Here is a 25,939-nt window from a genome sequence, read left to right on the forward strand (position 1 = left end):
GAGGATGCAGAGGAACTGCAGATATGGAGGGCCAACTGTAAATTATATGCAGATTAACCCCGCATTGTTCAAGAGTCAACTTGTATTGTGCCACTACCCTAGTGTTTTAATACGGTTGCTTTATTATCTGGTGGGATAAATCTCCACTGAATGGTATGTTAAAATTTTTGTAATTCTTGCACATTATATTTTCCATATGAACTTTAGGTTTATATTAATTTTATATTAGATGTGTTTTAGGGTATTAAATCTTTGTCTTCAGGAACCTAACATAATTTTCCATTTATTCAGTTTTTGTTTTATGATCCCCAATAAGTTTTTTTGGTTTTCTTTTCTTAGGGCTTATATTTTTCTTATTAAAGTTATCCCCAAGTATTTTAGAGTTTTGAACATACCTTAAGATAGCACTGTAAAATTTTTACAGTAAATTTTTAAAGTAATGTTCCAAGTATTTCCTTTATAAGTGTGGTAAATATTTTAGTTAATGTTCTGTTTAATTAATAGCTGCCAAATTAACTGATTCCCTCCAAAATTAAAATAGGATAAAAATATCACATAAGTACAATTTTTCTTTGATTTAAAGAGGATTTAAGGATCTTTTCATTTATCTATGAATGGCTCACTAGTTTTTTGAATTCTGGATAAACAGAATTTATTGAATGACTTTCTGTTTTTTTGTTTTTAATCTTTTGTCCTAAGGTTGCTTCAACTATAAACACAAAACAAGAATACTGCCCAATAGGTGGATGTATTAAAGAAGATTCTTTTATGGAAAAACTTCAGCCTAAAAAGTATGTTCCATGTGCACTTATTTTAGTATTTAAAGTTCAGTATGTTTCTGAAAGAGTTATTTTAGAGTCATTCTTAGTGTTTCTAACCCATTGTTTACAGAGAGCTCTTTAAGTTTATAATTTGAGCTGTTAATGAAATGGAGAATCCAGCTCCTAAAGAAGCAGCGTTAGTTTGTCCTTATTTAAAGTGAGGCAAAAAAAGAATGCACGATTACCATTTCTACACCCTATTTAATTGTTTTAGTCTCTTTTACCTACCTGTAGCTCTTCCAGACTCTTTCCTGTTCTGTGGTTCTTCATTGCCTGTCCAAATAAAATCCAAAATCCTTTAGGCTAGCAGTCATGACTTTTCACATTACTGCTGCAGTTTCTCTGTCCAGATTTAAATGGGTGCTTAGAAACCAACAGAAGAGTTATTTCTTTGGGTACTAAAACCACTTGGCTGAATTCTGGCACCTGGTTATTGATAGAACCAGAGGTAGCGCTCAGGCTCACTGAATGCAGGTACTGCTCCCAGCTCCTCTCTTTGTATTCCATCAGTCACTTCCTCCATAAGCTCTGAGTGGAGTGATTAGAATAGATCATTAGGAATCTTTGTGGCTCTGTGTGAGTCATAACATATAGGAGCACCTACATATCTAGCAGATGACTTACTGTGTGAGGGAGACCGACTTTAAAAGGGCAGTAAAGATTGTGCACCCGCTCCAGAGGAGGGAGCCCCTGCTCAGCTCCAGCCGGTCACTGGAGCCGTGTGTTGAGACCATCCCAGTGGTCCCAGATTATCCTTTTCTTTTCCAAGACAAAATAGAAATCTGGACTTCTACGTGAAACTTCCTTACTTTTTAAACATCATGCAAGTCAAGTCTGATTGTACTTGTCTAGATATGCGTAATGTCAAATACAGTTGCAAAGTAAAATTTTACTTTCAGAAGTAGATGAATCTGTTTTAGGTACCCCAATTTTTTTCCAAATTGCCATTTTTTAATTAGTTCTCCATGTCGAGTGTACTTACGTTAGAAACTCCTATTTCCTAATTTCGGTAGAGTTTGGTTTAAATAGTCATATATTTTAAAATAGAAGTATTCCTTGATACATGATATATTTCCTTCCTGATTTGTCTTTAATATTTTGAAACAGGAATTGAATGATGGACTCCTTATGGCTAATGCATTCACATATGTTTTCAAGAACATAAATGTCCACTTTTTAAAGTAATTGAATGTTTAAAAATTACCTAGTGTATTATTTCTTTCTGTGAGAGTAACATTTAATCATAGTAAACTATCATAGGCTTATGATTAACTTATTCAACAAACACTGAGTGCTTACTGTGTGCCAGCCAACATAGGGATATAAAGATAAAAATAGGCCGAAACTCTAGCATCTGTAGACAAGAAATGCAGCTTACTCTTCGGTTGAAATTAACTTGCCTAGTAAATTCATTACCTTTATGTACATTAGGCAGGCCTATAAGTACATTTTTTAATAGCTGGTATTTGTGTGTATAAATACTTTAATTGAGCTTAGGACAGTTCAATGATTATCAACATCTCTACCAAAAAATATCCGGGAAGGAGAGATGATTAGGAAATTAAAGCACAATTTATACTGTAAGCTGTTATTTTTAGAAATTTGTTAAGAAGTTGAATTCTTGATTAAAATTGTTTTATGTGAAAGCGTATTTAGTCATGGTTTTCCTCTCTTTGCATATCATAGATGATTGAGAACCCACTGTAAGTGTTCTTATAAGTCATCATAAGAATTATTTTTGATAGAGGGTAAAAATCAGAATAGAAGATTTAAATCATTATATAAATGTTGATACTTAAAATAACGTACTTGACGTTTTTCCAGGATGAAGACTTGTTCTCAAGACTTCAAAAAGACTGCTGATCTACTAACTGTTGGTTTAAAACATTCAACCTCCACACACAGGACTGTTTTGAACCCATCAACTGTAATAGAGGTATGAAAAATGTAATTCATGAAGTGAGATGAGGCCAAACATTTTTACTTTTCTCTGGTAGCTTAACTTTCCTCTCCTCTCAAGGGTCCTATAATTATAGATTGTTTTGGAAGCGTAAAGGTAACAGAGGTAAACCTACACTCCTTGCATGAATCTCTTGTTTTATTCTAAACTATGTCTCAACAGTTTTCTTTTCTTCCCAAGGCAGCCCATTTTACCTTTGACCAACTCTGTTAGTGCTCTTGATATTTACCTGTATGTAGCTGCTTCCCTTTGAACCTAGTTACTGAATTCAGATTCTGTGAAACTTGTATAAAGTGCAAGTTTCTAAATTCGTTTCTTTTTTAAGATTTTTTTTTTTGATGTGGACCATTTTTAAAGTCTTTATTGAATTTGTTACAATATTGCTTCTGCTTTATGTTTTGGTTTTTTGGCCGCGAGGCATGTGAGATCTTAGCTCCCCGACCAGGGATCGAACCCACACCCCCTGCACTAGAAGGCGGAGTCTTAACCACTGGACCGCCAGGGAAGTCCCACAAGTTTCTAAATTCTAAGTGTGATTTTCCAGTTGTTTTAATGGCAACTAAAAGGCCTAATGGCATTCGTTGATGATGATGTAATTGTTGTTGGAAGATTTGAATTTTACCAGTTACTACTTTTGATGACTTTAAATAATGTATTCTTTTAATTGAAGGTTAGAAACAGAATAAACTCCAAAATGCAGTTGAATGGAGTATTAAGTTTTTTTGTTAAGGAGATCAGTAGTGGGCTGGGAGAGGAGAGAGCACTGTCTTCCGTGTTTAAATCTTAACGTAGCCTAATCATAATCTTGTTTTCTTAAAAACTATTACTTTTTACATGTATATATTTATGGCTGCGATAAAATTTTCAGGTAGTTTTAAGTTGCAAAATGTTTATAGGACATAATCCCATTTATTCAAAAAGATAGCTAAAAAAAGAAATCTGGAATGCTATCACCAAAACTCTTAAAATGTTCACTGTTGCTTGTTTTCAGATTTCTGTAATGGGTCTATGTTGCTTTTGTAACCAAAACGGTAGCTTGATGTTTCTGCAACTAATACAGTATATCTAAGCATCTATTTTTATATTTTGTATTTGTATGTGGTCCTCCTCCCCCTTCTTAGGAGACTGAAACTGGGGAAGAAATTGATGAAGCATTGAAGGTGGCAGCCCAAAATTTTGAACAATTAAGTATTGCTGTAAAAGTAAGCATTCTGAATGATTAAATTCTATCATAAATTAAGGCATGTTCTCCTTAAATGTGTATATTTAGATGTAACATCACTGAAGGTAGAGCTTAGCACTGAGTTATTAAGTATGATAATCTAATGAGAGAAACGTACAAAAGAATGGAAAACTGTAATGGCCTGCTAGGATTAGTCTCCTAGCATTGTTGTGCTAGCAACCTACTGAAATTGGAGCTCTATTAAGGAACTCTCATTTCTGCTTGTTGTGAGCTGAATTTTGTCTTGGAAGCATTGCAGATCACCCTTTTAACATTGCTCATTATTTGGCTGTATACTGTTACACTGAGTCTTATGCTCTTTTCTTTCTTACCTCATCACCCAAGAGAGAGACTCCCTCATTTATTGACAAACAGCAAGCTCCTTGAACCTAGCAATGGCAAATTTAACAACCAAGGCATTCAAAAGGTTATAGCTTATATGAAATTTAAGACTTCAACAGATGAATTTGGGAGGGGGGTAAAAATTCAACCCATAAAAGGTTCATGTCCTTCTCACATGCAAAATACATTCAGCACATCTCACACCCCCAAAATTCTTAACCTATTTCAGCATCAACTCTAAGTCCAAAATCTCATCTGAGTATCTTCTAAATCAGGTATGGGTGAGACTCAGGGTATGACTCATGCTGGGGCAAAATTCCTCTCCAATCTGAATGTGTGAAACTAATAAATTATCTCCTTCTAAAATACATTGGTTGAGCAAGCATAGGATAGACATTCCCATTCCAAAAAAGGAAAAATTGAAAGGAAAAAAAGAAAGATCTCAAGCAATGATTCTTTGTTTAAAAATATAAAGAAGTATGTAGAAGAGTCAACATTTTAATTCAAGTATTTTTAAAATATTTTATATAGGTATAAAGTTTTTTTTTTTGGCCACGGCATGCAGGATCTTAGTTCCCCGACCAGGGATTGAACACATGCCCCTGTACTGGGACCGCAGAGTCTTAACCAGTGGGCTGCCAGGGAATTCCCTAATATTATATTTTAAGTTTTTATGAATTTAAGGAATCCTGCCAGAGAGAAACTCAGCTATCCAAAATGATCCATTTCCTGTACTGATTAAAAGTGATAAGAGGTTTAGAAAACTTAGTGGATTTTCTAGGCCTTTTTGCTAATTTATCAGTACAGAGTGCTAACAAAGATGTGATCTTGTTGACAAGTACCAGGATTTAAAGTTTAACCTTGTGACTTATTTTTATTATCTGATCTCTTGTGTTGTTATTTTGAAAGGTCCAAAAAGTACCTTTTACTTTCAAAATTATGTTGAATAGTACAGTTCCTACAAAATAAAAATACCAAATTAGGTCTTTGTATTATGTTCTTCCCAGATGCTCGAACACATATACAATCAAACAAAAGAGGAGACAGTCAGTCTTATAGAGGTTCTGGAGAAACAGTTTGATCAGCTTTTCACTTCTCTTGATTCCAGGTAATAAGTTAAAAATATAGACTCAGTGCAACTGAAGCTTTTAACATTAACTTGTCATTTTATTCCTTTGTACAGACTGAAGAAATGAGTAAATTTTAAACGAGTTTGGAAGGTAATGGGTGGTCCCTACAGGCTGATGTTTACAGCTTCAAAATAAAGAACTATTTATTTATTTATTTAGGCTATTTGTCTTCTGATCCCAAAGCTGTTAAAATAAACAATTTCTTTCTTAAAGCAGTTAGCACAGAAAAGTACTTTCTAATTCTGAATCCTGTTGTAGAATTCAGCATACTTGGGAAAATGCAAACATACATTTTCATGTGGATAGTTCCATCATTTTTTTCAGGTATTTGCATCAGAGCAAATAATACTCTAGTGATTTTTCTAAACAAATACCATACTGTTACATATCCATTCTTTTTAAAAACGTTGATATATATGATCTCAAATAATCTTTAATCACACTTTGCATTTCAAGAGACAGGCTCATAAAAGTTGTGATAAATATATTTAGAAATGGTACTTGTCTATTTGGCTCTTAGTTCTTTTTTTTAGTCTGATTAGGATGACTAGAACATATGCTCAACACTATGAATGAATCAGTTGATATTCTTTATTCCTCAATGCTGATGGTATCTCACATTTGGTATTTAATTATAACACTTAAGTGATAGGTCATGTGCATGCATTTAAAAAATATTTCTTAAAAGTAGTAAATATACGTAATGAAGTTTACCTTTTTAACCATTTAAAAATACAGTTTAGTGGTGGGGGGAGGGGTAAATCAGGAGCTTGAGATGAACATACACACACTATATAAGATAGATAACCAACAAGGACCTACTGTATAGCACAGGCAACTGTACTAAATATTCTATGGTAACCTTTTTGAGAAAAGAACCTAAAAAAGAAAGAATATATGTACATGTATAACTGAATCACTTTGCTGTATACCTGAAACTAACACAACACTGAGTATCAACTATACACCAATAAAATTAAAATTAAAAAAGTAAGTTTAGTGGCATATGGTAATTTTATGTTTAACTCTTTGAAGACTGCCAAACTGTGTTCTATGGTGGCTACACATGTTACCTTCCCACCAGCAGTGCACAAAGGTTCCAATTTCTCCACATCCTCACCAACATTTGTTGTTTTTTTTTTTTTAAAGATGAGCCATTTTCAGAATGTGAAGTGATGTCTCATTTTTGGATTTGACTTACATTTCCATAATGGCTGGTATTGTGGAGCACATCTTTTCATGTGCTTATTAATTGACCATTTGTTTATTTTCTCTGGAGAGGTATGTATTCCAGTCCTTTGCCCAATTTTGATTTGGATTATTTATTTTGTTGTGGTTGGAGTAGGAGTTCTTTATACATTGTGGATGTTAGTCCTTTATCAGATACATCATTTTCAGATATTTTCTCTCTTTCGGTGGCTTACCTTTTGTTTGTGTTTTTTTTAATTTTTTTTTTATTATTATTTTTTTTTCACACACACACACTGTATTTTATTTTTACAAGAGATAAATAGACTGACACCAAGCATTGTCCATGGATGACCACAACAAAAGCAACAATGATTGCAATTACCAAACATGAAACACACTCATACTATGTCATAATATTGACATTCAGTCCAGTAATCCTCCACTGTAACAGCTCCTTTACTTTGCAGTGAAAATTGATTTGTATATTCTTTGCCTCTGAGTCCTTGTGGGATTTTTTTTTTTTTTAATTCAGACAGAAAGTCACAAAAATTATACTCATCCTCATCAGTTCACTCAGTGTTTGTGTTTTTTAAAAAAGTTTTTTATTGGAGTATAGTTGATTTACAATGTTGAGTTAGTTTCAGGTGTACAGCAGAGTGATTAGTTACACATACATGTATTCTTTTTCAGATTCTTTTCCACTATAGGTTGTTACAAGATACTGAATATGGTTCCCTGTGCTGTACAGTAGGTCCTTGTTGTTTATCTACTTTATATAGGGTAGTGTGTATCTGATAATCCCAACCTCCTAATTTATCCCTCCCTCCCTTTCCCCTTTGGTGCCATAAGATTGTTTTCTATGTCTGTGAGTCTGTTTCTGTTTGGTAAGTAAGTTCATTTATATTATTTTTTAGATTCCACATAAAGGTGATATATGATATTTGTCTTTCTCTGACTTCACTAAGTATAATATTCTCTAGGTCCATCCATGTTGCTGCAAATGGCATTATTTCATGCTTCTTTATGGCTGAGTCGTATTCCATCGTATACACATATCACATCTTCTTTATCCATTCATCTGTTGATGGACACTTAGGTTGCTTCCATGTCTTGACTATTGTAAATAGTGCTCCTATGAACATTGAGGTGCATGTGTCTTTTTGTTTTTTTTTTTTTTTGTTTTTGTTTTTTTTTTAAAGTATTTATTTATTTATTTATGGCTGTGTTGGGTGGGTCTTCGTTTCTGTGCGAGGGCCCTCTCTAGTTGTGGCAAGTGGGGGCCACTCCTCATCGCGGTGCGCGGGCCTCTCACTATCGCGGCCTCTCCTGTTGCGGAGCACAGGCTCCAGACACGCAGGCTCAGCAATTGTGGCTCACGGGCCCAGTCGCTCCGCGGCATGTGGGATCCTCCCAGACCAGGGCCCGAACCCGCGTCCCCCGCACCGGCAGGCAGACTCCCAACCACTGCGCCACCAGGGAAGCCCCGCATGTGTCTTTTTGAATTAGAGTTTTCGTCTTTTCCAGATATATTCCCAGGAGTGGGATTGCTGGATCATATGGTAACTCTATTTTTAGTTTTTTAAGGAACCTCCGTACTGTTCTCCATAGTGGCTGTATCAATTTCCATTCCCACCAGCGGTGTAGGAGGGTTCCCTTTTCTCCACACCCTCTCCAGCATTTATTATTTGTAGACTTTTTGATGATGGCCATGCTGACCTATGTGAAGTGATACTTCATTGTAGTTTTGATTTGCATTTTTCTAATAATTAGTGATGTTGAGTATCTTTTCATATGCCTGTTGACCATCTGTATGACTGTCCTCTTTGGAGAAATGTCCATTTAGGTCTTTTGTCCATTTTTTGATTTTTTTTTTTTTATATTGAGCTGTATGAGCTGCTTGTATATTTTGGACATTAAGCCTCTGTTGATCACATCGTTTGCAAATATTTTCTCCCAGTCTGTAGGTTGTCTTTTGTTGTTTTGTTTATGGCTTCTTTTGCTGTGCAAAAGCTTGTAAGTTTGATTAGGTCCTATTTGTTTATTTTTGCTTTTATTTCTTTTGCCTTGGGAGACTGACCTAAGAAAACACTGCTTCTGTGGCTTGTCTTTTCACTCTCTTGATAGCATTCTTTGATCCAAAGAAGTTTTTGATTGATTAAGTCCAGTTTATCTGTTTTTTCTTTTGTTGCCTGTGTTTTGATGTCATATCCAAGAAATCATTGCCAAATCTAACATCATGAAGCTTTTCCCCCCTGTGTTTTCTTCTAAGAGTTTTATAGTTTTAGCTCTTACATTTAGGTCTTTGAGTCACTTTAAGCTAATTTTTGTATATAGTGTAAGGGAAGGGTCCAACTTATTCTTTCCCATATGGATATCCAGTTTTCCCAGCACCATTTGTTGAAAAGACGGTCTTTTCTCCATTGAATGGTCTTGGCACTCTTGTCAAAACTCAGCTGAACCATATATGTGAAGATTTATTTCTGAGCTCTCTATTCTATTCCTTTGGTCCATCTGTCTGTCCTTGTGGCAGTAGCACACTGTTTTAATTACTGTGGCTTTGTAGCAAGTTTTGAAATCAGGATGTGTGAGCTCTCCAACTTTGTTCTTTTTCAAGGTTGTTTTGGAAGTTAAGGGTCCCTTGAGATCTCATGTGACTTTTAGGATGGGCTTTTCTATTCTGCATGAAACATCATTGGGATTTTGATAGGGATGGCTTTGAATTGTAGATTGCTTTGGGTATTGACATCTTAACAATGTTAAATCTTCTGGTTCATGAACGTGAGAGATCTTTCCATTTATTTTGTCTTCCTTAATTTCAGCAGTGTTGTGTACTGTACAACAAGTGTACAAGTCTGTTGCATCCTCGGTTATGTTTATTCCTGAGTATATTCTTCTTTTTATTCTGTTGTAAAGTGAATTGTTAATTTCCTTTTCGGACTGTTCATTGTTAGTGTGTAGAAATGCATCTGATTTTTTGTGTGTTCATTTTGCATCCTACATCTTTGCTGAATTTGTTTATTAGACCTACTAGTATTTTTGTGGCATCTTTACCTATAAGATCATCATCTGCAAAAAGAGATCATTTTCCAACTTCTTGTAAATTTGGATGGCTTTTATATCTTTCTTTTTTTTTGCCTATTTACTCTGGCTAGAACTGACAGTGATATATTAAATAGCAGTGGCAAAATCTCACATCCTTTTCTTGCTACCGTTCTTAGAAGAAAAGCTGTCAGTCTATCATCTAATGTAATGTTAGCTGTGGGTTTTTCTTATATAGCCTTTATTATGTTGATGTAGTTTCCCTCAATTCCTAATTTGAGTGCTTTTATCCTGAAAGGTGTTGAGAACGTCACATCCTTTTTCTCTATCATTTGAAAGGACCCTATGGGGGGTTTTACTTGTTTCTGTTAATGTGGTGTATAACATTAATTGATATTCATATGTTGAAGCTTCCTTCATTCCAGGGAATAAATCCCACTTGGCATGATGTGGTGTTCTTTCACTATACTGCTGATTCAATTTACTAGTATTTTATTGAGGGTTTTGCATTAATACTTGTAAGAGACGTTGATCTATAGTTTTCTTGTAGTGTTTTCATATGGCTTTGGTATGAGGGCAGTGCTGGTCTCATAGAATAAGTTAGGAGATGTTTTCTCTGGCTCTTCAGTTTTTTGGCAGAGTTTGAGGAGGATTGGCTTTAATTCTTCATAAAACTTTTGGTGAAGCCATCTAGTCCAGGGCTTCTCTTTCTGGGGAAGCTTTTGATTACTGATTCAATCTTATTACTTTTTTTTGGTCTGCTCAGATTTTCTATTTCTTCATGATTCAGTGTTGGTAGGTGGTGTGTTTCTAGGAATTCATCCATTTCGTCTAGGTTATCCAGTTTCTTGGCATACAGTTGTTTACAGCACTGTTTTCAAATATTTTTTGTTTCTGTAAAATTGATCATCCTATGCCTACTTTATTTTTGATTTTAGTAAGTTGGCTCTTCTCTTGTTTTCCTAGATAGTGTAGCTGAAAGTGGTCAATTTTGATCTTCTCAAAGAATCACCTTTTGGTTTCTTTGATTTTTCTCTATTTTATCCTATTTATTCACTTATTTCCACTCTAATCTTACTACTCCTTCCTTCTGCTAGCTTTTTTTTTTTTTTTAATTATTTATTTATTTATGGCTGTGTTTGGTCTTCGTTTCTGTGCGAGGGCTTTCTCTAGTTGCGGCAAGTGGGGGCCACTCTTCATCGCGGTGCGCGGGCCTCTCACTATCGCGGCCTCTCTTGTTGCGAGGCACAGGCTCCAGACGCGCAGGCTCAGTAGCTGTGGATCACGGGCCTAGTTGCTCCGCGGCATGTGGGATCTTCCCAGACCAGGGCTCGAACCCGTGTCCCCTGCATTGGCAGGCAGATTCTCAACCACTGCACCACCAGGGAAGCCCCCCTTCTGCTAGCTTTGGGTTTAGTTTTTTCTTCTCTGGTTCCTAAGGTGTAAAGTTAGTTTGTTGGTTTGCCATGCCTTTTTTAATGTGTTTACAGCTGTATATTTCTCTTTTAGCTCTGCTTTCACTGCATCCCATAAATTTTATAGCTACTTTATTTATTTATTTATTTATTTTTGGCTGTGTTGGGTCTTCGGTTCGTGCGAGGGCTTTCTCCAGTTGCGGCGTGCGAGGGCTTTCTCCAGTTGCGGCAAGCGGGGGCCACTCCTCATCACGGTGCGGGGACCGCTCTTCATCGCGGTGCGCGGGCCTCTCACTATCGCGGCCCCTCCCGCTGCGGGGCACAGGCTCCAGACGCGCAGGCTCAGCAGTTGTGGCCCACGGGCCCAGGTACTCCGCGGCATGCGGGATCCTCCCAGACCAGGGCTCGAACCCGTGTCCCCTGCATTAGCAGGCAGATTCTCAACCACTGCGCCACCAGGGAAGCCCCATCCCATAAATTTTGATACTTTGTTTTTCCATTTTCATTTGTCTCAAGATACTCTCCTTGTGTTTTTTTTCTTTGATCCATTTGTGTTTAGTAGTATGTTATTTAATTTCCACATATTTGTGAATTTTCCAGTTTCCTTCTATTATTGATTTCTAGTTTCACTCCCTTGTGATCAGAAAAGATACTTTGTATACTTTCAGTCTTTTAAAATGTATTAAGAGTTCTTTTTTGCCCTAATATGTGGTCTAACGTGGAGAGCGCTCCATGTATGCTTGAGGAAGATGTGTATTGTCTGTCATTGGGCGGAGTGTTTGTATGTTAGGTCCAGTTGGTCTACAATGTTGTTTAAGTAGTCTGTTTCCTTACTGATATTCTGTATGGTTTTTCTGTCTACAATTGGAAGTGTAGGATATTGAAGTCTCCACCTATACTTACAGAGCTCTCTATTTTTCCTTTATTACATCAATGTTTGCATCATATATTTTGGGCCTCTGATGTTTGGTACATATGTATTTATAATTGTTTTATCTTATTGGTGAATTGACCCTTTTATCAGTCTATAATGTCCTTCTTTGTCTTGTAACAGTTTTTGACTTAGTGTCTATTTTGCCTGAAATTAGCATAGGCACCCTAGCTCTCTTTCGGTTACTATTTGCATAGAATATCTCTTTCCATCCATTCACTTTCAACCTATGTTTGTCTTTAGATGTAAAATGAGTCTCTTATAGACCTAACTATATGCTGTCATTAAAAAAAAAACCCAGGTTTCTCTGGTGGTGCAGTGGTTAAGAATCCGCCTGCCAATGCAGGAGACACTGGTTCGAGCCCTAGTCCGGGAAGATCCCACATGGCGTGGAGCAGCTAAGCCCATATACCACAACTACTGAGCCTGTGCTCTAGAGCCCACGAGCCACAACTGCTGAGCCTGCATGCTGCAACTACTGAAGCCCGGGCCTCTAGAGCCCGTGCTCTGCAACAGGAGAAGCCACGGTTATGAGAAGCCCGTGCACCACAACGAAGAGTAGCCCCCGCTCACCACAACTAGAGAAAGTCCACGTGCAGCAACACAGACCCAACACAGACGAAAATAAATTACAAAAAAAAAACAACTCACTTTGCTTCCCTCTGTGCCTTTTTTAAAATTTTTATTTATTTTTATTTTTGGCTGCGTTGGGGCTTCGTTGCTGCACACGGGCTTTCTCTAGTTGCGGTGAGCGGGGCTTATTCTTCTTTGTGGTGTGCGGGCTTCTATATATGTCTAATAGCTTTTTTTGTCATTCATTTCCTCTATTACTACCTTCTTTTCTGTTTACTTGATTTTTTTTTTGGAGGTGACACATTTTGATTCCCTTCTCATTTCTTTTTTGCATATTCTATAGTTAGTTTTTTTTGTGGTTATCATGGGCATTACAAATAACATCCTCACATCTATTTCGCATTCAAACCAGCACAACTGAATTGCATACAAAACCTCTACTTTACATTTCCACCCCTTCTTTATGTTTTGTTGTCACAGTTGCGTCTTTATACATCGTGTACCCATTGACATAGCTTTATAGTCATTTTATGTATTTGTCCTTTAAATGCTGTGGAAAATATAGAGGAGTCATAAACCAAAATTACAATAATAATACATTTTGTATTTGCCCATGTATTTACCTTCTCCAGAGATGTTGATCTCTTTCATTTTAGCCTGAAGGGTTCCCTTTTGCAAGAAACCCCGAACGATCTGATTTAAAAATGGACAGAGGGACTGAATAGACATTTTTCCAAAGAAGACATACACCTGGCCAGTGGGTACCTGAAAAGGTGCTCAACGTCACTAATCATCAGGAAAATGCAAATGAAAACCACAATGAGATATCATCTCATACCTGTTAGTATGGCTATTCTTGAAAATATAGGAGATAACAAATGGTAGCAAAGATGTGGAGAAATGCAAACCCTTGTGTATTGTTGGTGAGTATGTAAATTGGTGCAGCCACTATGGAAAACGTATGGAGGTGCTTCAAAAAATTAAGAATCCACTAATTCTAATTCTGGGTATTTATTCGAAGAAAATAAACACACTAATTCGAAAAGATATATGCACCCCTGTGATCAATGCAGCATTATTTACAACAGCCAAGATAAGGAAACAACCTAAGAGTCCCTCAATGGATGAATGTTTAAAGAAGATGTGGGTGTGTGGGTGTGTGTACGCACACACACGTATAGATGTCTGTGTATGTAATGGAATATCACACAGCCATTAAAAAGAAGGGAATCTTGTCAGGCCCTAGATGCAGAGAACAGATTGGTGACTGCTAGAGGTGGAGACGGGTGGGCGAGGAGGGTGAAAGGAGGCAGGAGGTGCCACCTCCCAGTTACAAAATAAGTGTGTCGTGAAGGTGCAGCGCAGAGCGTGTGGCCGCAGTTACTACCGTGGTGTCACATATTTGAGAGCCACTAAGAGAGCAGGTCTTGAACGTCCTTGTCACAAGAGAGAACTCTGTAACTGTGGTGGTGGATGGCAGCTGGACATTTTGCAATATATGCAATTATCAGTTCATAATGCTGTACACTGAAATAAGCACAATGTCATGTGTCAACATACCTCAGTTTTTTTAAATAAAATTTTTTAAGTTAAAATTAAGTTTTTGAAAAAGAGAATTGGACGTTTGCAAAAACAGCCACCTCTCCCAGTCTTTGCAGACTGTCTGCCTGTGCAGCTGAGTTTTTGGATCAGCCTGGGTGAATGCTTAAGGTACTTTCAGGTCTTCTCTGAACATGTATCTTGCATAAGTGTGGCTTGTTCGACTCCTTTGTATTCTTAGCTGTTTACAATGTCTTAATTTCCTAAAGCATCTCACCCCAGCTTCTCCTTTGAGCCTCAGGCGGGCTGTTGTGTGTCTGTATCTGTGGTCTCTGTTGCCAGAGCACCTGTAGCTGTTAGTCTCTCTGCAGCCTTCCCAGCCCACTTTCTCTTGTTGCCCGAGTTCCGCATTAGGTAAAACAGCTCTTGAGGCAGCCCCCAGACAAATGAGGACGTTGCGAATAAGGTTTGCTGCGGCCATTGGGAACTGCGCTGCTGTCTCCAGACCAAGACTGCAGCACGCTGAGCAGGGGTCTGGGCGAGGTCAAGAAATGAAATTTCCTACTGATTTGACTGTGGGTTTCTCTCAGTTGCACATTTGCTTCATTGCTGTATACCTTTGTCCACTTCCCAGAGTCCTATAAGATTGTTTTAACCAATTTTTGGCTCTCATTTGAAATCTCCATTGGGGAACGAGGGCTTAGAGTTTCCTAGTCTGCCATTTTGCTGACATCACTCCTTAGGCATGATTTTTTTAGGAATCATCTGGAACTTATCAGAATGACCACTTATCCCCTAAAGAAATGATTTTCATAAAGTATATATATAATTGCTAAAAGTTTTTTGGAATACTTCTTCACCTTCAGAGCCTTGTCACATTCTTACTACTCTTCAGTGTGGCAAACTCTCCTTTTTTGAGGCCAGATTTGATTTTGAGGAAATCGTTTTATTTATTTGATGAATAAAATAAGCAAGTTAGACACTATAATTTTTGGTCAAAATATCTTAATTTCCATAATAATTCCACTGTAGGCACAGAAAAATTTTTGAGAAATGCACAAATAATGAAGGAATAACTCTGTAAGCTTCGTAAGTGATTACTTTGAAGATTATAGTTACTCGCTACCTAAGTTTTGGTTTGGTGAAGTCTATTTTAAAGTCTCATTTTATTATTTTTTATATAAATTTATTTATTTTTAATTTTTGGCTGTGTTGGGTCTTCATTGTTGCGCGTGGGCGTTCTCCAGTTGTGGTGAGCGGGGACTACTCTTCGTTGTGGCGCGCGGGCTTCTCATTGCAGTGGCTTCTCTTGTTGTGGAGCACGGGCTCTAGGTGCACAGGCTCAGTAGTTGTGGTGCACGGGCTTAGTTGCTCTGTGGCATGTGGGATCTTCCCGGACCAGGGATTGAAACCATGTCCCCTGCGTTGGCAGGCGGATTCATAACCACTGTGCCACCAGGGAAGTCCTGAAGTCTCATTTTAAATTCATGTAATATGTATCTGCTTATGAAATTCTAAAATGTGCGGTAGGTCCTTGTGAGAAAGGAGTACAGATATGTCTTTGTAATGGCACAAGTGACTGCAAGATAGCCAGGATTTCTCTCTTACTTTTAAAAGTGATAGAATCGTCTAGGGTCTGTCATACCTCTGCAGTTCTGTGACAGCTGTATCTGTGACATGATAACTATATCCTTCTACAAAATTTACCTTTTTTCTAGTTATACGTACGTAGCTTTCAACTATAATAGATTTCAGGGCTTCCCTGGTGGCACAGTGGTTAAAAATCCGCCTGCCAATGCAGGGGACACGGGTTCGAGCCCTGGTCCGGGAAGATCTCACATGCCGTGGAGCAACTAAGCCCATGCGCCACAACTACCGAGGCTGCGCTCTAGAGCCCATGAGCCACAACTACTGAAGCCCGTCCACCTAGAGCCTGTGCTCCGCAACAAGAGAAGCCACCACAATGAGAAGCCCGTGCGCTGCAACGAAGAGTAGCCCCCGCTCACCACAACTAGAGAAAGCCCGCGCACAGCAACGAAGACCCAACGCAGCCAAAAATTAATTAATTAAAAAAAAAACTGTAATAGATTTCAGTTCAATTGAATGCCTCATTAACCATGTTATATTATTTAAGTTCGTAAAGTAGTGAATTTACCTTTTCAATACTGTTGAGTTACTTTAAATTTACTTTCATAAAAATGTTTATGAAATACTGAAAAATAACTTTATCTTAAATGAAGGAAAAAGAACCTGTGTGAAGAGGTAGTAAGAAATACGGATGATTACTTATCAAATATAATAACGGCTAAAAGATACATTGAAGTGAAAAAAAATGATTTGGATGCAGCTATGAAGATAGCAAGAGAATTAAAATCCACACCTTCTCTAAGAATATACTGTGACCTGAATCAGGTAGTTTTAACAGTTCATAATGTGAATTATTTCTGTGATGGCTTATATTACCTACTTTGGAATATAATATTTAAGACTTAACAAGAAGAATTTGTTTTTCAGTTTATCCTAATTTGTATTGGCATCAATTTAGAATTCTTAGGTGTTGGAATTCTAAGATAAACATTAATAAACTTGTTTGACCTTTTATTATTTTTTACCACTTAGAGAAATGGTGCAGTAAAGTCTTTATAACACACAGTCTGAGAACAAGTAGGATGACATTGAGTCGAAAGTTGTTTCTAGGACAGTTGGATAAAAAATGAGACAAGTAAGAGTAGCAAAGTAAATAGGAATATTTTCTTTTTATAAACAGTTAGGTTTGACTGTCAACTCTTGACTTAGAAACTTATCAAGATGCCATTTAGGTTTTTCTCCCAACCCCCAGCTGTGCACCTCAGGAGACAAGGTGATTCTACTCTGCCCTGTCATCTAATCATGTGCCTAGAATTAGGCAGCAATAGAAACATGTTTCTTATGAGATTGTTTGGCAGGACGGGGTTATCCATCGATCCTCTTTGCTAATTTCTGTCTTGCTCCCTTGGGGTGTAGATCCTACTCTGTTGTCTTTGAATCTTCAGGGCCTCATGACCCATAGATGATCAGATATTTGGATTGAACTGAAGTATAAAATAGAAGCCATTGGTTTACCTGCCTCCAGAGTCTTGAACTTTGAAGGAGAAGAGTTTGCCATCATCTTACTTGACCAGGCCTCCCTCCAGCTGTAGTTCTAAGAACAGTAATAGTTCCTGTGTATTACATGTGAGGCATTAGGAGGTGAAAAAAAGTAAAATTTGGTCCTTACCCTAGTTAGCTGCATTAGGAAGATGGGGGGAAAAAAAAAAAAAAAAAAGAAACGTTTGCGAACAGCAGTACAGGTGCAAAATGAATCTGACCAGAATTTTCCCTGATCATGTAGCTGTATCCCATTTATTAACTATTGTCTTTTGTTATCTGTTAATACATATCTTCAAAAGATTTTAAATTTCTTTTGGGGAAAAATTCATAAATTCTTATTTGCATCCCTCCCTTTGCTTGCCTAAAATCAAACACTGAGCACATTAATTAGTGAAATACCTAAAGGGTATAGTTTTCTTTCTAAAATCTTACTGTGTTTCAACGGTATTTATAACAAAGCAAAATGCACATATGAGTGATACTTCTCTTTTGATTTTAGATTATCTGGACTTTGAAATTAACATTTGAGAGTGAATTGTCACAAGTCAGCTCTCTAAAACTAAGGAACTCTCCCAAGTAAGTTATAATTCAGGAGAGCGTGGTAATTAAATATAAAAATGTATTAGAGGCTAGATTTATTAAAATAACAAGCAGTTATAAATTGAAAATTTGGGTCAAAAAATGTTTCCCAAATTAGCAACCAAATTAAAATAAGTGTAATTTGTGATAAATTAGAAAGTTATTTAAATGTTCTGTCTTTCAGAGTTTTTAATGTTAGCAACTAATTTTTATTAGGGAAAGTAATAAACTTGTATTAGAACATTTTTTATGCTAAGTATTTAATTTTAGGTTGAATATGAATTGCAGTGAGATCATCTGTATGTTCAACAGTATGGGAAAGATTGAATTTGAGGATTCAACAAAGTAAGTATGAGAATGGCAATATGCTATTAGTGTCTGACATGGCGTAAGGGACAGAAGTATTATTTGAGACAGAGAAATTGATGTTCAGTGTAATATTTATGATTCAAAAGCTGAAAAATAATATAAAGGGCAAAATGGTTTCTATCAGTTAAATTCCACATAAAATATTTAAGAATGAAAAGACCTAGAAGGGGTCAGTATTCAATGATATATGTCGGAGTCATCTTTTTTTTTTATTTATGTATGGATGGATGGATGGATGGATGGATGGATGGATGGCTGCGTTGGGTCTTCGTTGCTGTGTGCGGGCTTTCTCTAGTTGCGGCGAGCCGGGGCTACTCTTTGTTGCGGTGCGCGGGCTTCTCACTGCAGTGACTTCTCTTGTCATGGAGCACAGGCTCTAGGCACACGGGCTTCAGTAGTTGCAGCATGTTGGCTCAGTAGTTGTGGCTCGTGGTCTCTAGAGTGCAGGCTCAGTAGTTGTGGTGCACAGGCTTAGTTGCTCCGCGGCATGTGGGATCTTCCCGGACCAGGGGTCGAACCTGTGTCCCCTGCATTGGCAGGCAGATTCTTAACCACTGCGCCACCAGGGAAGTCCTCCGAGTCATCTTTGAGATTCATTCATTCAGCTAGCATTGAACACTGATGTTGTGCTAGGCACTAACACCCTAGATACTGAGATTTATGCAGAGAAGTTAAACTAAGTAGAGAATGATACACATAAATAGTAAAGTACGTAATTGCTATGATAGTAGTTTGTGCAGAATTTAATGGAGATGCAAAGGAAGGGAATGATCAGTTCTTTGAGATGTAACAGGGGTCTTGGAAAGAGGAGATTTTATTTTCCCTCATCCATGAAAAATGAGTAGCAGTTGGAAAGGAGGACAAAAGGGAGGCAGGCATCTTTGCAGAAATAACTGTATGGGTAGTGAGATCACATACTACATTCAGGGACCTGCATGTATAATTCCATACGGCAGAGGATACATAGAGGCTGAATCCTAAAGACTTTGTTGTGTGGTGGTATTTGGACTTTATTTCTTAGACCTGTGCTATCCAGTATGGTAGCTGCTAACCACGTGTGGTCATTTAAATTTAAGCGTAAATTAATTGGAACTAAATAAAGTGAAAAATTCAGTTCTTTGGTTGCAGTAGCCACATTTCAGGTGCTCAGTAGGCATATTTGGTTAGTGGCTATCGGATAGTGCAGCACAATTTCATTATTGCAGAAGGTTCTGTTGGACAGCACAGCTGTAAATAATAGAAAGCCACTAAAAGATTTTTAGCATGAAAGTAAAAATAATTAGGTTACATTTGTAGAAGATAACTCTAGTGACCATAGAGGGTTCTTTGGAAGAATATGAGGCCGAAGGCTGAAGGATGGGTTAGGCTGTTATATAAATAGTCTCAGCAAATGATGAGAAACCAAATGTAGGTAGTAGCACTGGAGAGGAACAGATAATGACAAATGCTGAATAGGGAAAAGTGGTGTAACTTAGTAACTGTTTGGGTGTGGGGAATGAGGAAAAGGGAAGCATCCTCAGTGATTTATAGGTCTATATTTAGTGATGAATTGTGATATTATTCACCAAGTTTGGAAATACAGGAAGAAAAGAAGTTGGGGGGGGGGGAAGATAGTGGGATATGTTGAGTTACTGTTGTTTACTAGGTATCTCGGGAGAAATGTCCAGAGGGAAGTGAGTGTATGTGCTGAAACTTAACAGGAGGTTCTGGATTTCATTCTTGGTTTAGGAGTAGTCAGAATGTAAATGGTTTAGAAACCCCCAAAAGAAAATAAGTTTATTCAGTTGTAGGTGGTATGACCCCTAAGGAAATCGTCCCCCAACAAGCATCACGTTCATTACTCTGAGGAAATAATGAGGGTCCAGCCCCCAGCCTTACAAGTTGAGAAACAGACATGAGCAGATCTTACTCTAAGCCAGGTAAACTCATGTAAGCCAAGTTCACAAAACTGACATATAGTCAAAATGCCAGTTTATTAACTTAAGGGGCAAATATAATTGCCACAGGGACTAGAATACTTATGTTGGCATTCTTTTCCAATATCCAGACAGACACAAGAAGCCAAATCATCAGAAGTTGCTTTGTTTGAGGTGTTTTTCGAATAAAGGGAATAAGGTTTATCGAATAGCTGAACAGTGTTGGTCCTGGACAGCCCGCTACATTCCTTTCCCCCCAGGGGAGACCTTGCCAGAGGCCTCGAGTACCAGTCCTTTGGCTCAGCTCATCTTCCCCACATGTGGAGCCCTGGCCTCTATTTGCCTCTGTGACTTGACTTCTTGCACTTTCGTGGATGATCATGCTTTCCAGTCAGTACGTTCTTCTAGGTATTTTCATAACTTGAATATGGTTACTCTCAAATATTTTTAGTACCGAAGGGTATTGTCTCTTTAATAGTCTGTATTGATCTTGCCTTGGTTTTAAGTTTAACTCAGAAGTCTTTTAAATTTCTTCCTAGTTTTTAGGGAAAGTATCACTGTAGCCTGCCTCTACTGATGACGGATGGTAATTAAAGAATGGGTTTGCCCAGTGAGAGCAAGTATTGCAGTGGGTCAAGGACAGTGCCCTGGAAAAAATATGAAATTTTAAGACAGGGAAAGGGTAATCTGCAAAAAAACAAAACAAAACCAAGAAGGGGTAGGAGAGAGTGGTGTTCTACAAGTAAGAGGAGAGGTCTGTGAGACAGGTTGATTGACGGCATTAAATGTCTCAGTAAAGCCAGACAAGAGTTACTGTAAAAAGAAATGTTTTAGATTACAGAGTTGTCAACCTATATGAATCCTCAGAAGGTGTTTGGACCTTTAGTCAATGTGTATTAAGAGACAGGTAAGATAGGTCTGCTGAATCCAGTTGGCTTTTTAGGTTCTTATTTCTGATTTCATTTGGCTTCTTTTTTTTTTTAATTTATTATTTATTTATGTTTGGCTGCGTTGGGTCTTCATTGCTGCACGTGGGCTTTCTCTAGTTGCAGCGAGCGGGGTCTACTCTTCGTTGCAGTGTGCGGGCTTCTCATTGTGGTGGCTTCTCTTGTTGTGGAGCACCGGCTCTAGGCGTGAGGACTTCAGTAGTTGTGGCTCGTGGGCTTAGTTGCTCCTTGGCTGTGGGATCTTCCCGGACCAGGGGTCGAACCTGTCTCCCCTGCATTGGCAGGCAGATTCTTAACCACTGCGCCATCAGGGACGTCCTCACTTGGCTTCTTAAATGGTGATCTGTGAAGAAGCTAAATGTGTCATGGGTTAACGAAAATTAAAGCTTTTGAGAATCTCATTTTTTTGATAGAATATCTATACTTGTAGATTTGATAGCCCATATCTGTGTGGATTTATGAAGAAGATAGAAAAATTTGTAGATTAGTGTCTGTTGAATAATCATACCCAAAGGATTCAGACTGATGGTGATTTTTAGCCTAGATGGAGATTTCTAGTAATTTTCTCAGGATTGTACCTCTCACTGCTTCCTACACTTTATTTTTAAGCCAGTGAATTAAAAGAAGAAATAATCTTAGCATAGTTTAAAATCAAACACCTAAGCCAAATCAAAATTTGGATAATTGAAACTGAAAACCTATATCCACTGTTCTTTTAGGATCAGATCATTGTGACATGACTGTATATCAAGTTCTTTCTTCAGCTTCTCATTGATTTTACCTCTTGTTGACCTTTTAAAACCCTTGGGCTTGCTTGGGAATGGGCAGAAGTTTTGGGATAATGGAAATGTTCTAAAATTAGATTGTGGTGATGGTTACCCAACACTAAATTTAGTAAAAATTAATTGGATTTTATAGTGTGTAAATTATATCAATACAGCTGTTTAAAAAAATACCTGTGGGACACCTATACAACTTTAACTCTTTGTATGTGTCACAATACTGTCATGTGGAAAGGGAATGGTTTTAAGGTGGTTATAAAAAAATTATAAAATGATTTAAAGTAGCCTCTATTTTTAAACAGATTTGATCCTCAAGAAAGTGAAATGGGACAGAATGTTCAAAAGAAATATAATCATAAAAAGGAATTTTCTTGTAGTGGTACCTACCCATCACTAGAAAAGAAAAAGGTTGACATTTCTATCCTAACTAGTGAAGCTCCCCCACCAACTCCTTTGCAACGGGAAAACAGTGATACGCATTTAGAAGCAAAACACTTCCCACCACAGAACGAGGTTGTTGCAATAACCCCCTGTGAAACCGTTGCTGCTTTGCCTCAGGCGGGACCGAGCCCTGATGTGATCATCGAAGAAGTCATCGAAGAAGACCTGGAAAGTGAGTGAAAATAGAAAAGCAAGGAAACAATATATTGTGTCTGGAATTAGAAACGAAGTTAGTTCCTTTTTGTCACTGTACTTAACAAACATATTGCTGTTATCTTACACCTCATTCTGAGTTAATCTGTTGATTGCATGCCCCTACTTTCACATTTTCCAAAATTAGGATAATTTTTAATGCAATAATATAGCTAAACTCTAATATTTGGTTTAATTAGGGCGTTTGACTTTTTAATGTTCCACATACAAACCTCTATAAAAGATGAAAATACTATAAATAAATGACAACCATAGTAGTAGAAGCAGTCTGATGACTTTGTCCTTAAATTTAAGAACAGCATATCTTAAATCTTTGTTCTGAGATACAGTCCTTTATAAAATGAACTATCATGAATGTAGTAGCATCTGTTAATAATGTTTGTTAACGTTTAAATGTGTCATGATTGTTTGATTAGATTTCCAGTGTTGGTGTTCTCCCCGTCAACATCAGGGTGAGATACTACTGTGTGTAGTTACATTGTCAGTCTTCTTTAGGACCATTTTCAAGATCTTTGGTTTTCTCCTCCCCCCTGCTCCCAGTCTATTTCATTGATTGAGTTTCCGGAATGGTATTTTGAATACAAAAAAAAGGACATGCTGTTTTCTCTCATTTCCACAATGTTATTATTATCACTGATTATCTCAGTGAGTTAAGAGAACTATCTGGACTTTGCCTGCTGATACAAGGGGGTCTTGCCCTTCCAGTATTTTGCCCATTCAAGTACAGCTTTTTAAACAGTATGTTAAGTATGCCACTGTCAACGTAATAAAACTAATAACAGTTGCCTTTATTTTCTCTTTTGACGAAGCATGCTTCACAGATTATCTTGTGGAGACACCTAGGTATCCAAAAGAGCCTCTTCAGAAAAAATCGTCTGTTCCTTTTGGATCAAAAGCAGGTATGTTAACAACTCTGAACTTGATGCAGCAGAGTTGATACATAGTAACTCTTATGGAGAGGGAGGCAGTGAGTAAAATGAATTTTACTAATAACTAAAACTTATTTATTTATTTATTTTTGCCACGCCGCACGGCTTGTGGGATCTTAGTTCCCCGACCAGGGATCAAACCCAGGCCCACAGCTGTGGAAGCGTCGAGTCCTAACCACTGGCCCTCCAGGGAATTCCTAAAACTTCTTCCTTTTCAATGTTAAAAGTTCTGGCTGTTACTGGCAAAAATATTTCTGAAATTTATAACACTGCTGTCAGCTGTCTCCCCAGTTACACATACTTATCTCTTTACCTCATCCTCAGTATGGGTATTATTCTGTGTGATCTGTATTGGATAGGTAAAATGATCTATTTGTTCAATTTTTATCATCTATACTTCAGTTCCTCCTAGTCTTTGTTTTTTAAACATTTTTACTAGATATACTAGCACACCTGCATTGTTCAAAAATTAAATATATATATATTAAAATACCCTGTGAACCTTTTCCCTTAACCTATTCCCATTCCATTTGTCTCTTCCTCCCTTCCAGTTTCTTTATTCATATTTGAACAAATACACATATATTATTTTTCTAATTCTCATTTTTGGTTGTTTTTGTACACAAAACACAGCATGCCATATACACTGCAGTGTTTTTTTAATTCCTTTTTTTTTCTTTTTTTTTTTTTTTTGGCCACGTCACATGGCATGCGGGATCTTAATTCCCCGGTCAGGGATCGAACCTGTGCCCCCTGCAGTGGAAGCGAGGAGTCTTAACCACTAGACGGCCAGGGAAGCCCCTTAATTCTTTCCTTAACATTATATTCTGGAGATCTTTTCATATCAGTAGAAACACTTGGCTTAATTACTGCTGTATACAAAAAGTTTCTCACTGTCTTTTATTCTGCCCCACCCTTACTTCCACCAAAACACACATATCTCCCCCTAAATGCTGCTCAGTATGTTGGCTTTTCCAGACTTTTTTTCATACTTCTCCAGCCTGATAAGATTTAAGATTCAAAGTGGCTATGAGCTAATTATTAGTTCTTTCAGTTTAGTATAGTTTAAACAGGATTTTGGGGGCTATATTAGAAACATCGTTATCAATGGGGTTCTGAGTTTCAATTATGTCTATAAATAAATTCTGAAGTTTTGTTGTAATACAGTAGAGTTACAGCATATACTCTGACTTTAGAACCTAACTAACTACTTGAACTTCAATTCCACTTATTTAACATATTTTGCAAATAAAATAAAATGTTTGCAGTTCAGGTTGCTAAAGAAATCATTGTGGAAGTGGGATGTGTTTGTTTTATCAGTCTAGTTACTGTTTGGGGTTTGGGTTACCTTTTGTGGGCCTAGGTATTCTAGAGTTTGCAGTGCTACAAGACACATTCTTTCAAAGGATACTGCATTCAGTTTCTGTGAATTCTTTCCTGACTTTTGGCTTATTAACGTGGTTTAAATATTCTCATCCAGGTTCTCCAGAGCTAGTTTTTGTAAGCCATGTAATACATCCTTGCCACTTCTACATTCGGAAGTATTCACAGATAAAAGATGCAACAGTATTGGAAAAGAAGGTGAATCAGTTTTGCAGTAAGAGTGTATACCTTGATCCTTCAGACATTTTGGAGCTAGGTAATGAAATATTACTCTAAGTTAAAATATGAAGCTTATTTAAATATTGTAATATTGGCCAACCCCTATAGACTTTTTGTAATACAGATTTGTGCAAGCATAAAGGTTTTGGAATTATTTAACATAGGTTAAATTTTATTTAGGTAACTTAGCTAAGTATTAAAATCGACTTTTTTTTTTTTGTTCTGCTCAGAGATACCTAGTAGTAATATTATTACAGTATACAGTATACATAATTCCAGTATTTTTAATGTCATTTTAAAATGATTTTTAAATATTTTTAGTATCATTTGCCAAGTTTAACTGGAGTCATAGTAATTTGGAACTTGCTTTCTTTTTTTTAATGTTGTTTTCCATTATGGTTTATCGCTGAATATAGTTCCCTGTGCTATCCAGTAGGACCTTGTTGTTTATCCATTGTATTTGTAATAGCTTGCATCTACCAACCACAAACTCCCACTTCATCAAATACCAAATATGGTATTTGTCTTTCTCTTTCTGACTTCACTTAGTATGATAATCTCTAGTTCCATCCATGTTGTTGCAGATGGCATTATTTTGATCTTTTCTATGGCTGAGTAGTATTTCATTGACCACATCTTCTTTATCCATTCATCTGTCAATGGACATAAAATTGACTGTTGAGTGAGATATACACAAAAGCTCCATTAGGGAGTAAGGTGAGATATTTTTTAAATTACAAAACCCATGATGGGTTATATAACTTGTCCCCTCATCTCCAGAGAAAAGTATTCCTCTAAGTGTTCCTTGTAGTATGACCACCATCCCTTGCTGTCTGCATGTGAACGTTGAAGATGTCATTGAACACCTG

General features: G+C 37.2%; 1 protein-coding gene across 1 annotated transcript in view; it reads left to right on the forward strand.

Annotated features, from left to right (window-relative positions):
• The window catches only part of RNF17 (ring finger protein 17), a 121,234-nt gene that overhangs the window by 7,119 nt on the left and 88,176 nt on the right, over positions 1–25,939 (forward strand). The window contains exons 3-11 of the mRNA XM_036832032.1: positions 700–791; positions 2,646–2,757; positions 3,903–3,983; positions 5,353–5,453; positions 16,404–16,575; positions 17,792–17,868; positions 18,142–18,216; positions 22,188–22,498; positions 24,949–25,107. Coding sequence (XP_036687927.1) covers positions 700–791; positions 2,646–2,757; positions 3,903–3,983; positions 5,353–5,453; positions 16,404–16,575; positions 17,792–17,868; positions 18,142–18,216; positions 22,188–22,498; positions 24,949–25,107 — 1,180 coding nt within the window. The remainder of the gene's footprint in view (positions 1–699; positions 792–2,645; positions 2,758–3,902; positions 3,984–5,352; positions 5,454–16,403; positions 16,576–17,791; positions 17,869–18,141; positions 18,217–22,187; positions 22,499–24,948; positions 25,108–25,939) is intronic.

Source organism: Balaenoptera musculus, chromosome 18 (genome assembly GCF_009873245.2).
Source record: "Balaenoptera musculus isolate JJ_BM4_2016_0621 chromosome 18, mBalMus1.pri.v3, whole genome shotgun sequence".
Taxonomy (NCBI): domain Eukaryota; kingdom Metazoa; phylum Chordata; class Mammalia; order Artiodactyla; family Balaenopteridae; genus Balaenoptera; species Balaenoptera musculus.